This window comes from Gopherus flavomarginatus, chromosome 10 (assembly GCF_025201925.1).
Source record: "Gopherus flavomarginatus isolate rGopFla2 chromosome 10, rGopFla2.mat.asm, whole genome shotgun sequence".
Lineage (NCBI taxonomy): Eukaryota > Metazoa > Chordata > Testudines > Testudinidae > Gopherus > Gopherus flavomarginatus.
Window position 1 is genome coordinate 22,417,595 of NC_066626.1, and position 15,599 is coordinate 22,433,193.

Sequence of the window (15,599 nt, forward strand, 5' to 3'; positions counted from 1 at the left end):
TTCTGATACAGTGGCAACCTCAGGTGCTGACACTAACTGATCACTGCTTTTGGCTGTCTGATGTTATCTGGCATAGAAACGGAACTGTGGATTTGCAAGAACATGCGTGTAATAAACATGGGATGAAATAACTCCCTGGTGTAAATGGGCACCATTCCATTGACTTTAACTGAATTATACTTTCTTACTGTAGGCTTTTGGAGTTTAGTTCCATCACTGGCTTCTCTCTGTGAATTACTGACTTTGTATTTAACCGGCATGCCTGTGCGCATGCTAGTGGTGTGTGCTGGCTTTGTCATGTCTGTTTGCAGCGTAGGGTAACTATCTCCCTCCTGCTGGGAGTATTGCCCCTTCCCCTTCTCAGGTCCTAAGAATCCATGTAATGGGCATGTTTTTTCAGTAGCATCTTAAATCAGGAACTAACTTTTCTAGGAACATGCACACACTGAATATTAAACAATTCCTGGAATTCCCAGTGCTACTGTCAAAACCAGCATGTTAGTTTCTCCTGAAATTCTGGAGCTTTAAGAACGTAAGTATTGTGTCCCTCCAGCATGTACAGTACAAACAGATAAACATAATTGCAGAATCCGTGCACAGTACAAACATGTTACCTCTTAGCTCTCCTGGTAGTGTGCCACGAGTGATTCCTATAGGGAGAGTCTTAGAAGTGCTGCTGCTGAACATTTTGAAGTCTGTCTTGCTACTCTGGTTCCCTGGACCCTTCTTTCTGTATAGAGGGGGCAGCAGATCTAATCCTGGGAGTGCATTCTGGGTGAATAAATCACCATCTCGGAAAAAGCATATAGGGAACAATACTAAAGACCTGCATAAAACAATACATTTCTGGGGGGGAATAGAGACCTAGGCAGAGGGAGTGAATGCACAAAAGGGCCACAATTAATTAGTGATTACTGGTGTGTTGTTTGTCTATTTTGCTAAACTACCCATATCTAATTAATCTTTATTCTCACTGCCAGTGTTATAAAGTGCTGTGTGGTCTACAAAGTGCTGCACAAAACTTATGATCAATTGTTTCAACCTAAAGAAAACATGAAATGTTCCATCAACCTATTGTTGTTGTTGAACTATGAGCTGTGGTACAGAATTAGAGTGATAGGTCTGATACCAGAATTGCAGTAGTTCTCTTTTGAAAAAAAGACTCATTTTCCTATAGTAACTCTATAATGATATCTGAGATACAACAGTTTCTCCCTCTACTTGGAATAGAAAATAACTGCTGTATCTTAGATTCCACGGGGTAACTATGGGTAATGTGTAAATGTTGAATTTTTATTGGTGATCACTATAGTTTATAGAAAATAACTGCTGCCTTGATGACTTTAATACCCTTAAGATATTAAGTACACAGCAGTGGTTTCTGTTCTGTACAATTATTTGCAGCCAGTGCTTGGGTTCCAAGAGCTTCAAGGAAAATCTAGCTGCTGCAGGATGGTGATGGTGGTAGTTCATGGGGAGCATTCTTGAGACAGGCTCTGTATTGATGCTGGAGTGGTGCTGTTCTGCTGGAAGTGCCATCTTTCAAATGACATGTAAGGTGTAGGCTATGATGAAGTGTCGTTATTAAAGACCCCATTTTTGTTACTTTGGTATTCAGGCTAAATTCCAGTTTAATCAATGCATTCCATCTACTTAAAATTCCCCTGTAGTTTTGACTGGCCTAGACATTCTTTAATTTCTCTACTGGACTATTGTGCAGTGGACTGTCTGATATCTTCCATAGCAAAAGTGGCTGCATTTCAATAACAAATGAAGTAAAACCTAATATGTCTTGTAACTGGTTTATGAAATTTGTTAAACCTCTTGGGGTCGTTGGATGAAAAGTGTTATAAAATGTCAGTTGTTAGGAATTAACAGAATTCCATTATAACAGGCCCCTTAGAGTGTTATCTTAATGCAAAGCTTAGATGCAGCACATACTCCTGACACAATTCAGTGTGAAATAAATTCCTTTAGAGTGACCATCGGATTGGCTAATGTGGCCAATCACCATGTGTGATTGGCTAATATCACCACAAAGATGAGCTGTAGTAGGTGAATAGCTAGAGGCCGAATTAGTTTTATAGCGGAGATGGTGTTAGTCTAGCTACAACTGAGGCAAAAGCTGAATCTCTGTTTTGTATTGACTGACCTCTTTTATAGTTGCCCTCCTTTCCAGCATTCACCCCTCTTGTTCCTGCCTTCCTCCCCTCCAGAGTGAACTTTCGATTGGTTATTGGAGGTAGGAAGAAGCTACCTTGATGTATCTCTGGGTTTTCACCAATGACCATCTGGTGCTGTTCAGTTGTACCCTCTGGCCCAGAAATGAGATCATGTGGTGAAGGAGCCAACAACTTCTCACAGTCATCATCAGCCTCTGATCTGGACTTGTCACAAGAAGCTGCTAGAATGAAAGAGGAATATGAAATGGAGATACTAGGCACAGCTCATATGACTCATTCCTTTCACCAGTTTATTGCAAAAAAAGTTTCTGAGCCTCTGTGTTTTCCTGTTATTTGTCTTGTATTGTGAAATCAGACTTGGTGAAATCAGGACACACAGCAGCCACAAGCAGCATCTTTAAACTCTTAGTCATATCAAGAAATTGAACTGACTGACATAACTTGCTGTCTCAGCCAGAAAGACTGGTGCAATGCTGGAATGGGAGAAATCAAACTACAGTGGTGGGTGAACCAGATTAGTGTTCCTAACAGAAGCACATTTGATAGTTGAGCTTAACAGCTTCTTTGGTCAATATCTGGCCTTGAAGAAACATGGAATCCATCTCCATGATGCGAATATTCTCCTAGAATTCAATATCAGGGTTCTGCACACGGGTTCTCTTAACTTTTTTGAACAACCTCTGTCTAGTGCACAGTTCTGAGTATCTCACTGAAGCCAGACTCTAGACCTGTGGGACTGATGTTACATTCTGTTCTACCCTCAGATACTGGTATAATTATGCAACTACCAGTGACTTAATTGGGAGTTACATGCATATATCTGAGGGCAGAACTTGGCCCTAAATGGTTACTGGCATGCTGCTTTTTGGAATAAAATAATGTACCTCTAATCATTCCTGCAGTTGTGCTGGGATACAGTTTAGTTTTACCCATGTGATTCCTCATGAAGATCTATTGACTGTTGTAGAATATTTTTAAATGTAGTACTGCAACAATTTTGTTACCGTGATTATTGGGTTTCCCATTTTATTTAACATTTGCAAATATTGAGAGGAGCAGGAGCATCTGGGCCATTTCCCTCCCTAGTTCATGTTGAGCTGGAGCTGTAGCGAAGTTCCTTTTGTGTGGAGGGAATAAAATCAGTAACCTGACAGAAAGGAGTTGCTGCTGCTTAGAGTGTTGAGTCAGCTTGATCAAATATTTGCTCCCTGGGTGACAGCTGGATGATGCTAAAAAGGGCAGGGGAAGAGGAGCTGTGGGGAGATACCAAAATCCTATGCTTGTGTTATGCAGGAGTCAGACTAGATGGTCATAGCATCCCTAAAATCTATGGAAGTAGCGTTATGAAAAATGGGAGAGAAAGAGGTGGGTAGAGCATGAAGGGAGGGGAAATGTGGGGGAAAAGAAGAGAACAGTAATGTAGAGGGAGAAGGGAACAGTGGTGAAAAGGGGAGGGAAAGAAGAGAATGAGGTAGAATGGGAAAAGGTGTCCAGAGAAGGAGAAAATTGGGAAAGAGGCATAACTAGCTATAAGTGGCTACATAGTTCTATGTGAAAGTCTTCAGATTGCTTGCTTACAGAAAGCAGGGGCCTCTGGCGGAATATCCGCTCCGCACCCCTCCCACCTTATCCATATCATCACCCAGCTTCTAGTTTCTGGTCATGTTGAAATATATCCGTCCATGTAGCACGTCACTGTGGGGTTGATAATACTGTACAGAAAGTGGTGTTGCCCTTGTCCCTTTGTTCTGGATTTGCAGTGTCTGTTGTTTCTGCCCAGTCTGACAGCATTAGTTCAACAGTGACCTTGGTGAGAGAAGATCACTGCTCAAAGCTGCTTCCTTGTCAAATACATGACAAATGGAAAAGTTGCTGAACTTCCTTTCCATTTATAATGCGCATAAACACAGAAACAGCTATAGTACATCAGCAATTTCAGACAAACCTTTTTCATACATTTCTATAATTCTTTGATTATTTTTTTAAAATACTTGTCATCTGAAACAGGGTTTTCCAATGGTTCTGACAATGTTGTCCTGTTTGCAGTGTTGCTGTAGGTGTGTTGGTCCCAGGATATTAGAGAGACAAGATGGGTGAGGTTGGTGAGAGAGACAAGCTTTCGAGCTTACACGGAGCTCTTCTGCAGGTCTGGGAAACTAACTCAAAGTGTCACAGCTAAATGCAAGGTGGAATGTAATCTGGAGCATTTAATATTTAAATTAATCTTTAAGGGACCAGTCCTCAAATCTTACTCCTGCAAGCAGTCCCACTGAAGTCAGAGGCACTGTTTAGTATGTAAGTAAGAGTTGCAGGAGTTCCTCTAACTAGGACATTGCCAGTTGAAGACTGTTATGGAACATGATGTCAGACTTAACATCTTACATGCCCCTTGTTTTATTTTCTGGAAGAGAGAAATCAAATCAAACCATGTGTCCTCTCTCCTCCCTTTAGCCCAAGGATCCTCAAACTGGGGATCGGGACCCCTCAGGGGGTTGTGAGGTAATTACATTGGGGGGTCATGAGCTATCAACCTCCACCCCAAACCCCACTTTGCATCCAGCATTTATAATGGTGTTAAATATATAAAAAAGTGTTTTTAATTCATAAGGGGAGTCACACTTGGAGACGTGTCAAAGGGGTCACCAGTAAAAAAGTTTAAGAGCCACTGCTTTACCCATTCCTCTCCCTCTGTCTCTCTCTCTGCACTGTGGTGACTCTTTCCAGTGGAAAATGGTGGACTCAGTTATTTCTGGGACCCAGCAGCACTGCAAGGGAGCTTCAGTATTTATCTGAGGCAATTTATTTCTCTACTCCCTAAGATTAGAGTGTTCTCTGTCTTCAGCATTCCCAGCCCTTGTTGCAGGTTCCAAATTTGATTTCCCCCACAGGCAGTAGGTCATGCTGCAGACAAACCATGAAATGGCCATTTGTGATCTGTGAAGTTCTGCAATGCATCCTGTGGCCAGCTTCATCTATAATAAGGAGATGTAACCTTCAGAGACTACAGGTCCCAGCATGCAGTGCTCTAGCTTGATCTGATAAGCAGGCCACTCCAAATCTAGATGGTGCATTGCATGTTAGGACCTGCAGGCTAGGTGAGGCACACCTCTGTGTTCAAGATAAAGGAAGCTGCAATCTTCTCCATCTAAGGCAAATCAGGTGCAGCTCTTGGGCCCCCAGCCAACTTCCCTGTGCCTCAATTTAAAGAACTGTCTTTATTTCATATCCAATGTTCCTTGTCCTCAACTGATATTGAAATACCAGTCAATCTCCAGCCCACCCTTTTCATGCCAGAAATGTTTGGCTTATTCAGATAAGCTTTGGATAAACAATGTCAGTTTGGGGGTCTTTTATCTGATCTGAATCTCCTGAATTTTGCCCAATATTAGCAGAAGCTCTGCTGCTTTTATGTTGTATTGAGGCTCAGAGCTCTGACTCATCTTTGGGACATAAACCATGTGGAATCCAAAATAAACCTGCTCTGAATATCTTCAAGAACACAAGATCTAACGCTGAAATGACACAGTCCAGGATGGGAGAGTTCCCTTTTTCTGGAGTCCCAATCTAATTATTGTGTAACTTACAGATACTTTGAATTTAGATACATGAGAGAATCTTTCATCTACAGCTGATGGTACCTGTTTGATTCTTTGCTTTGGTCTCAGGCTGGGTTTGCAACTGAATAAGCAAAGGCAGGATCAGAAGCTCCTTTGGGGGATCACTGGATCTAAATTGTTTCCTGTGGGGCACTTGGACTCTGGGTGATTCTTCTGAGATTGAAGGGAACTTCAAAGTCTCTGGCGCCTGTTGTAAGATATAAATCAAAAGTGTCAGAAACCCCAAATAGTCCCATTACTTTTGACTTACATTTTTATTCCTCACTCTACAGACTTGCTAAAGCACAACCTAGCACAACAAAGCCAGGCTGGTTTCACTCTTCCATTCTCTTTCATTCCCCATCCCCACTGGGCATCTTCTGTGGAACATGGGCTGTGACCCTCCCCAATTCTGTCCCAGTCCTGGCTACCACATCAAAACTTTGGACTTCTCCAGAACACAGTGGAAGAAGAAGCTAGATTAGGCCCAGGATGCTTAACTTGATGGTTCTGAATTGTTTAAAGTCTTTGTTTTTCTAAAACATACATATGCGTACTCAATGCAGTTAACAGGAATCTTTCTCTTGACTCCAATGGGAGTTGGATCAGATTTTAACTTAGGGCTGGTCTACACTGAAAAGTTACACTGGCATAGCTATGTAAAAAATCCACAGATATGAAGTTTAAACTGATCTAACCCCCAGTGCAAATAGAGCAAGGTCAACAGAATAATTCTTCCATCGACCTAGCTATCACCTCTCAGAGAGGTGGAATACCTACAACTCCTCTCATCCCTGTAGTAGTAATCTGCACTAAAACACTACAGTGGCATAGCAGCAACTGTGACGTTTTTAAGTGTAGACATATACTCATACAAATGAGGCTATGATGACAGGCATGGTTAAGGAGAGAAAGATTTGCCTCCATGTTTTGGTTTTTTAAGTGTCAAGCAACTGGGGCATCTGAAGAACCAGCATGCTTGGATACCCCAGTCCCTCCCTGCAGAGGGGCACATGCATGTGTTCACGCACATGCACAGAAGCATTCAGTCTCTCCAGGCACAGTCCTATTTATTGAGGCTTTGTGGTGGGTACCAGCATTTGGCCTTCAGATTCACAGCTCTTTGTTTACCTGTTGGACACTCTCTTGCTCCATTTTGAATCTGACAACCCTATAGATATAGTTGTATCATGAGGCCTGGTTGCCATGTGGTTGTCTCCTGATGCAGTTACAACATGATTAAAATGTGTATTGTGGATGGTACCCGATCATGTGGTAACAAGAACTATAACTCTAGATATATAATCTGTTACAATGTTGTAGCCATGCCAAGGAACAACCATGCTTGTCTTTGTAGTGCTGATGTGGCCGTAAGTGTTTTTTCCCTCACGTCTTCAGTGTCTTTTGTTGCATCACCTGCTACTTTCACACTTCAAGTGCCCTTATCCCCGTGGTATAGAGTAGCCTCAGGACTGACCTCAAGGACATTCATGTATCGGCATCTCCAGCATTCCGTTGCATCCTCCAGTTCAAAAAGGGGAATAGCACTTTGTTTCCTTTTATAGCTTCACTTTCACTATTTTGTATATACTGAAATGGATAAAACTTCATTTTCACAATTACAGAAAGGGGCAGACACTTAAATAGATAAATATTTAAAAATGTGTTTTGGAGGGGATAGAAACCCATAAGCCAACCTCTAACTATTGGTGTTCAAGGAGGAACTTTCCATTGGGACAGGCTGCCCAATAACTATCCATTACTGAGTTTCTTGCACCTTCCTCTGAAGCATCTGATCCTAGCACTGTAGGACACAGGATACTGGATTAGATGGGCCACTGGTCTGATCCAATATGGCAATTTGTATGTGCACAAAATTGCCTATATTCATATTATGAGCAATGAGAGGAGACCACTTGATACGTTATCCCAACAACTGCATATTTGTTTTTAAAAATCTGACCTTTCTGTGTTCCACCCTGACCACACCTTGCTCTGAGTCCATAGCAGACTGAATAGGAGGGAAAAAACCTGTTTCAATAAGGTGCCCTTCTTTGCCATCCTGGTTATTCAGATGTCCTTGTTTAACTGAGGGGAGAAAATGGAGATAAGATGAGAAGGGGATGACATTTAAATATGTATTAATGACATCAGATAAGGGTCAGTATTTACTCTATCATTGAACCTGTCGAGGACAGGAGGAGGAATACATTTACCAGTCCCTGCACCCATGGTAATAAGGAGAAGGAAAGTTTCCTCATACAACTCTTTGCCCTCTTCCCAATGAACACTGCAACACATGACCACAGTCATTAATTAAAATACAACCGTAGAGATTCTTGCTGTGCTCATAATCAAGAGGTGACTGTTATAACAGTATGCATAAAGTTTACTGGACTCTCCTCATTCTTCAGAAGTCCAGTAAATTTATTACAAACAAAACTAGGACAAGAAATAAAAATAAGGAGGTGTATTTCTTACCGCTGTAGGGCTTTTTTCTTCCAGGGAAATAGCCTCCATAGAAAGTCATGTAGGATCTCTCACTCAAAAGCTGAGAAGTATCAATAGTGGCACTCCCAACAGAGCTCTTGACAGTTTGGTTCAGCTTTTCATGGGGCTCTTGACTCTCTGTCTGGTGTGGCTTTTCCCCGTGCCATTGACCCTCCATTGAATGCTCCACATCTTGGTGATCTTCCTCTGTGCCCTAGGAGATGGCAGAATGACTGGCTTTACAATAGAGCTGGATAGAAAATGGTTTTCCCCTGCAGCTAACTTCAATGAAAATGGGGGTTAGGGAAGAATCATTTTTGTCAGTTTTCCACAGAAAATTTTAAAGTTTTTATCAGAAAACTGAAAAATGTCTTCAGTTTTAATTCAAAAACTCAACACTTTCTTTGGAAAGCAGACTGTTTTCAACAGAATTTTAGTCAAAAACCAATTTTCCATTAAACCATTTTTCAACAGAACATTTTTAACCATCTATTTTTTTTACAAGCCCACATTCATGAATACCATTTCAGCCTGACTTATAATGCTAAGTATTTCTCTTCTCAGTTGTCACAGGTTTCGTTCTATGTGGGATATCAACTGTTTAAATATACAACCACTTCTTTTTTGTTACATTTATTATATATGTATAATATCACACACACACACACCATATTGTTCAAGGGACTATGCTTGCTTGCATTGAAATCAATGGCAAAACTCAGACTGACCTCAGTGGTGCAAGATGGGGGGCCCCCAAAAGATTGAGAACTTCTAATGGGTATAATGCTGCTGGGTATTACTCTTCTGCTGTCTCTCTGAATATATTCTAATTTATGACCATTTGCATGGTAGCTCCTGTTTTGTATGTAAATTTTATCTTTTATTGTCTATTCAGCAATTCTTAAATCAGATGCTGAAAAAGACACAGCATTGAGGAAGAGACGAATGCTAAGAGTATAACAGCTTCATTTCTCAGAGTAGCAGCCATGTTAGTCTGTATCTGCAAAAAGAACAGGAGTACTTGTGGCACCTTGGAGACTAACAAATTTATTTCAGCATGAGCTTTCGTGAGCTACAGCTCACTTCTTCGGATGCACAGAATGGAACACACAGACAGGAGATATTTATACATACAGAGAACATGAAAAGGTGGAAGTAGCATACTGGGAGGAAGAGTCTGATCAATTGAGATGAGCTATCATCAGCAGGAGAAAAAAAACTTTTGAAGTGATAATTAAGATGACCCATAGAAGGTGTGAGGAGAACTTAACATAGGGAAATAGATTCAATTAGTGTAATGAGCCAACCATTCCCAGTCTCTGTTTAAGCCTGAGTTAATTGTATCTAATTTGCATATTAATTTGAGTTCAGCAGTCTCTCTTTGGAGTCTGATTTTGAAGTTTTTTTTGTTGCAAAATTGCTGTTCTTTACGTCAGTTCAGTACACTCAGTCGGTGCTGCCAAGGCATGGTTTGGGGCTAATTATACTGCCCTCCTTTGAGATCTACTGACTGAAAGCGTTATAGAAGAGTACGGGTATGTCTACACTGACACAGTTACATCGCTGGCAGTTACAGTGCTGCTCAGAGAGAGCTGAAGGGAAACCGCTGTTGTGTGTTCACACTGTTAGCTGCCTGCGCAATAGCGTGTTCACACTTGCGGCACTTGCAGAGGTATTCAGAGCAGTGCACCCAGGGCAGTTATCCCACAGAGCAACTCTTCCTCATCTGCTGCTAAGAGTTGTGGGAAGGTGGAGGGGGTTGTGGGGTATCCTGGGTCCTGTCTCAATGCCCCATGATGCATTGCTTCACATCCCAGCAATCCCTGTGCTTCCGTCCATATTTGGTGCCATCTTTCAACAGTTTGTGTACTGCGCGCTCTGCCTCTTCGGTCTGCAGGAATGGATCCCACACTGTTGACCAATGTGCTGCTCGCTCTGACCAACATATCACGAGTGGCAGTGGAGTTATTCCTTAAACTACAAAGGTGAGAGGAGTTCAGCATTGATCTCATCACTCGTAGTAGCTACGACACGAGATTGCTTCTGGCATTCACTGAGCTGCTGACCACAGTGGAACGCCACTTTTGGGCTCGGGAAACAAGCACTGAGTGGTAGGATCACATTGTCATGCACGTCTGGGATGATGAGCAGTGGCTGTAGAACTTTCATGGGACTGTGTGATGAGCTCACCCCAGCCTGTGGTGCAAGGACACAAGAATGAGAACTGCCCTGTCATTGGAGAAGCGTGTGGCGATTGCACTGTGGAAGCTGGCTACTCCAGATTGCTACTGATCAGTCGCTACCAGTTCGGAGTGGGAAAGTTAACCATTGGACTCATGTTGATGGAAGTGTGCAGGGCCATTAATCTCATCCTGCTCTGAAAGACCGTGACTCTGGGCAATGTGTGTGACATTGTGGATGGCTTTGCACAAATGGGCTTCCCTAACTGCAGCAATTTGAAGCTGAAAGCCACTAATATTTGTTGCTATGCTCAGGTGTGCAGTGCTTGTAATTCTACGAGGTGATTGTAATTGATGCAGATGATGCATTGTGAAGGTTTAAGAAAATTACCTGTTGCTTTGTCGGGCTCTGTGTTTGCTTTTGATGAATGGAATAAAGATTGCTTTCAAAGCAAAACAATTATTTCGTTAAAAAACAACTGGAGGAGAGAGACAAACAAAAAAACACATCAGCACTGTGGGAGATGGAGGAAGGGAGGGTTTGAGGAGGAGGTGGGATCCTGGGATGATTAAAGATTTGTGTATGTCCAGCTATCACATGCAACTAGTGTCTGCTGCATGTTGAAAGCCAGAGCTCATACTAGCAAAACTTTGCTGTAAGAATAACTACCCTGCTAGTCCAGCACTAAGGGGAACTGAGGGGATTCTGATCTGTATGAAGACAGAGATCCACTCTGATAATGAAGAAGTGGTACCTGTGGGACCTTTGTGCATGCTGCATTCTGACTCCAGGTGGCCTCCTTTGCAGGTGAAGGTCTGAGTTCTAGACTCAATCTTCTCACTGAAACCCGAACAGGTACTCGCGCTCTCCTCTGGCCACGTGTTTCTACTTCATCTCCTTCCACCTGATTTTCTCTGTTCTCGGCCTCCTTCTGAACTGAGTAACTTTGGCCTGCAAGACGGATTGTCAGGACTGGATTACAAAGTGAACTGTTACACTTCACAGAGGTTCTAAGTTATTTAGGGCCACATTGTAGCATTTAGCCTCTGATCCCCATTGGGAACTGTACCACCCCAGCAGGAGAGCTGGGCCAGATTGTGCCACAGGGACATGCTCCTTTCCTGAATGGCCTGGGGATATGTGATTAATGCAGGTTGAACCATCCTTTAGGAATGGGCTGATATGGAGGAGAGTGGGGCCATGGCCACCTGAGCTCAGGGACAGCAATTGTGAGTGGCCCTTCTACAAGGCATGAAAAGGGTAGAAAGCTCCTTGTGTGCTCTCCCATGTACCTGGGAACAGGTGAATCACAATGTGTCTCAGAATTGATACTATATTCAAGAAAGTAGGGGTTCACTTCAATGATTGGGGGTTTTTTAGGGTGTTTCCGAGTGCTTTGGAAATTAAAACTATGCATCCCAAAGAAAGGATTGAAACATAACTTGTATGCAATGTGCATTAATAATTCACATCCTGTATCCTAGCAGGGGCTGTAAACAGGGGAGGTATTCATTGAACCAAGAGCAAAGCAACATCAAGTTGAAAAGGAAATTACTATGGAAATTAACTTTCAAGCCTCAGGCAGATGTGGGAGAGGTTCACTGTACCGGGGATTTTCCTTGTACTATATTTTGTATGGGGTTTCCACTACTACTTTGACAGATGCAGGCTCCAAGCCTGCTCTATGGTCAGCAAGGTCTTAGCTTGCAACAAATTTTTCAGCAGCATTATGGTCTGTTCAGTACATTTATTCTGTTGGCATTTTCTTATAAGCAAAGGATTTGCCTCAACATATGTCTTCTGCAAAGTTAACAAATATTTCAGTAATGTTTTAGAGCAGACACAGCCAACCTGTGCCCTGAGGCCACTTGTGGTTTCAGAGGATGAATGTGTTTTAAAAAAAACAAAACAAAAAACTGTGTATTTTATTATGAATTGAAAACATGTCCCCTGAGCTGCTCCCTGCAATTTTTAAACTGATGTGTTTGAGTCATGCCTGTTGCTGTGGAGGAGTTGAGAGTTCACTTCCTCTCACATCTTGCCCTGCAGCTGCGGTGTGGCTAGGAACACTGGGACCCTTTACTATTCCTAGCCTCTCTATGTGCTCAACAGCACTTCCCTCCTTCCAACACCCTCCAGTGGCCACCTAGTGCCTCACAGGGGAGAAAGAGAGCAGAGTAGCTTTGGTTGCTCCTTAACTGTTGGCCCATTGTAATAGCTTTCAGTGGGGCCAACAGACTAGGTACACACTGATTTGGATTTGCTCGTATAGCTCCTTGAAGCAGTCTGGCTACACTGGAAGTTTATTTAATTTGTTTTAGATTCATAATGCTTCCTTCACATAATCCTTGGCAAATTCAAAATTACTGAAACAATGCACTGACCAGTCAACAGACAGAAAGCAACTGAACTGGTGCAGTATAAAAGGTGGTGTTATTTATTATTACTCTGCACAGAACAAACTGTGTATACAGGGCTGGCTCCAGCTTTTTTGCTGCCCTAAGTGGCGAAGGAAAAAAAGGGAAAACCTGGTTTGAGCTGCTACTGAAGAGGAAGTCAGGGAGTGAAGGATCCGCCGCCAAAGCCCGGACCTGCTGCCCCAATAACGGACGGAGTGCCGCCCCTTTCTATTGGCCGCCCCAGGCACCTACTTCCTTTGCTAATACCTGGAGTTGGCCCTGTGTGTATACATGCCACAGTCACCCCCCTGCAAGCAAAAGCTCGGGAGGAAATGAAAGTCTGACACTATGCCCTGAAATGATTATTCTAGTTTTGTTGGATCAGGGGTTCCTCTGCTGAGGAACAGTCTTTCTTAGATGTCCAAATCTAATGACTGCTGGTTAGAGTACATCTTGTGATTTCTGCTTTTCCTGCTGGTGTACAAGGAATATGGAGATCTCTCTGATAGCCAGGGCTCAGACTGGACTGCGCTGGCCTAGAAGGATCCACATATACCTTTTATTGCATGGAAGGGAAGGGAGCTGGGTCACTAAACAGTACCATCCCACCCTTTCCATGTAGCAGGCTTCCTGGGCTCCAGAATCCTTGTATCAGAAAAGGAAAGGTACACACCATTTCCCTCTTCCCCCAACCCCAAGGGGAATCCACTCAGCGTTCATGCAGCCTGAGGCTGTACAGTGTAACTTTTCTGAGGGGAGCTCCTTCCATGTAGCGGAAACCTTACTTCCTTAAAGGGAGGCTCCAGGAGCAGTAACTGTCTAAGCTTAGAATTGTGTAGAGAAAGCAGCCGGGGACTGGGAAGCAAAGTGAAACCACAGGGCCTGCAGCAGATGCCCCAGTTTGGGGGCGCTAAACAAACTCCTGCCTACCCCCGGGCAACAATTAGAAGGTAACTCAGCACGGGGACCTGTGATAATTCCCACTGTCTCCCAGCTGCCTCTTGTGTGGCTTTTTTGAGGGGGATTTTGACAGCTCTATAGGGGCTTCTGACATTGATCTATTTTTGTAGTGGAAACACACAGGAGATCAGTGCAGTCATTGGAGAACTGGGCCTAGATCCTGGGATGTATCGAACCTGTACCCAGCTGCCCACCACCCCATGTGTTCACTCTGGCCATCAGGAATCACCAAGGTATCTTGATGCCCCATTTATACCTCCTATGATAGATTCATAGATTCTAGGGTCAGAAGGGACCAATGTGATCATCTAGTCCGACCCCCTGCACAAAGCAGGCCACGGAACCCTACCCATCCACTTCTATAACAAACCCCTAACCTGTGCCTGAGTTATTGAAGTCTTCAGATTGTGGTTTGAAGACCTCAAGCTACAGAGAATCCACCAGCAAGTGACCCATGCCCCTATGCTGAGGACTAGGTAGAGAGATGGTACAGGACCAGCAGCTATGTAGATGGTTTGTATTCCTGGAGCAGAAGCCAGGGCGTGGCTCTTGGTATGATGTGCTCACTTCAGCTAACATCCCCAAGTAGGCAGGCAGCTAACTGTATTTGAAACCAGGTGTGTGGTTCTTGAGTGATCTTAATGGATAGCACCCCAGAGGTCAGTAGGTAAGTCTACACTGCAGCAGGGAGCATGCCTCCCAGTGTGGGTAGACAGACTTGCGCTAGCAGGGCTCGAGCTAGCACGCTCCAAACAGCTGTGTGGGTGTTGCTTCACCAGCAGAGGCTTGGGCTAGCCATCCGAGCTCAGACCTGTTCAACCTCCTGGGTCTAGCTCGGGTGCCTAGCCCTGAGCCTCCACTGGCCCAGCCATGTCCCCATTTTTAGTGTGCTACCTCAAGCCCCGCTAGTGTGAATCTGTCTACCTGGGCGGGGAGGGTTACTCCCTGCTGCAGTGTAAACACACCCATTGTGACCTCCAGATGGGATTATTGCAAAGGCAGCAGATAACTGAGGCAAGGTCCACATCAGAGAGAAATGGTCACAGCTGCCTTCCCAGGTGTGCATGAGAAAAGAGGCTTTTGGCTATTGGCACCACTTGGAAATATATGTATGAACATGTGTACTGGAGTAGCAGCAATGAATCAATTAAATACGCTAAAGGAGAGCTGGGAAGGCTGGTAATGGGATACAGAGCTCTTCATCTAGGTTACTGGGCTTGAATCCAGACTGTTCAGTAATGAGTCCTTACCATCTGAGGGCTGTTTAGTCACCTATCTAAAATGACTTGGTAGTCCAGTTCTCAGTGGACAAGTATCCACACAACCAAATGTACCTGACAGGTTTGTGGCTAATCTTGCTCTGCTGTTGCTCATGCTATTCCTGTGGATAAAGGCAGCACTCCGCTCTTGGTGCATGCACCCGTTTGAAGCACTACATTCACTTCAAAAATCTGTTTTTTACAAAAAGATTTTTACATTTATGGAATTGTCAGTCCTGGCTCCAGAACTGAGGGTGACCATTGTGCACAAACCAGGGAATGGCTGGGCCAGGGCATGAGCAGGCAGAGTACAGGGTTACCCTTGAAATGTTCTCGGCACCTCCTGTGATGTGCTGAGGTTCTCAGTCCCCACTGTCTGCGATGGGAGTTGAGGACACTATAGTGTCTCTTGGGATCAGACCTAAATGAGTTTGTGAGGCATTAGTCATGTCTCAGAGTGGTGCCAGCAGCATCACAGATAACCTTGGAGACAGTGTTACGGAAGAAAGAGCAATATCATGGCGCTTTTCT

The 15,599-nt window shown here is 43.6% G+C and overlaps 1 protein-coding gene across 1 annotated transcript in view; it reads right to left on the minus strand.

The window, feature by feature from the left end:
• The window catches only part of KIAA2012 (KIAA2012 ortholog), an 88,255-nt gene that overhangs the window by 55,567 nt on the left and 17,089 nt on the right, over positions 1–15,599 (minus strand). Inside the window, exons 5-10 of the mRNA XM_050969560.1 lie at positions 11,205–11,401; positions 8,261–8,483; positions 7,743–7,867; positions 5,822–5,990; positions 2,153–2,404; positions 615–791 (exon numbers count right to left, since the gene is read on the minus strand). Coding sequence (XP_050825517.1) covers positions 615–791; positions 2,153–2,404; positions 5,822–5,990; positions 7,743–7,867; positions 8,261–8,483; positions 11,205–11,401 — 1,143 coding nt within the window. The remainder of the gene's footprint in view (positions 1–614; positions 792–2,152; positions 2,405–5,821; positions 5,991–7,742; positions 7,868–8,260; positions 8,484–11,204; positions 11,402–15,599) is intronic.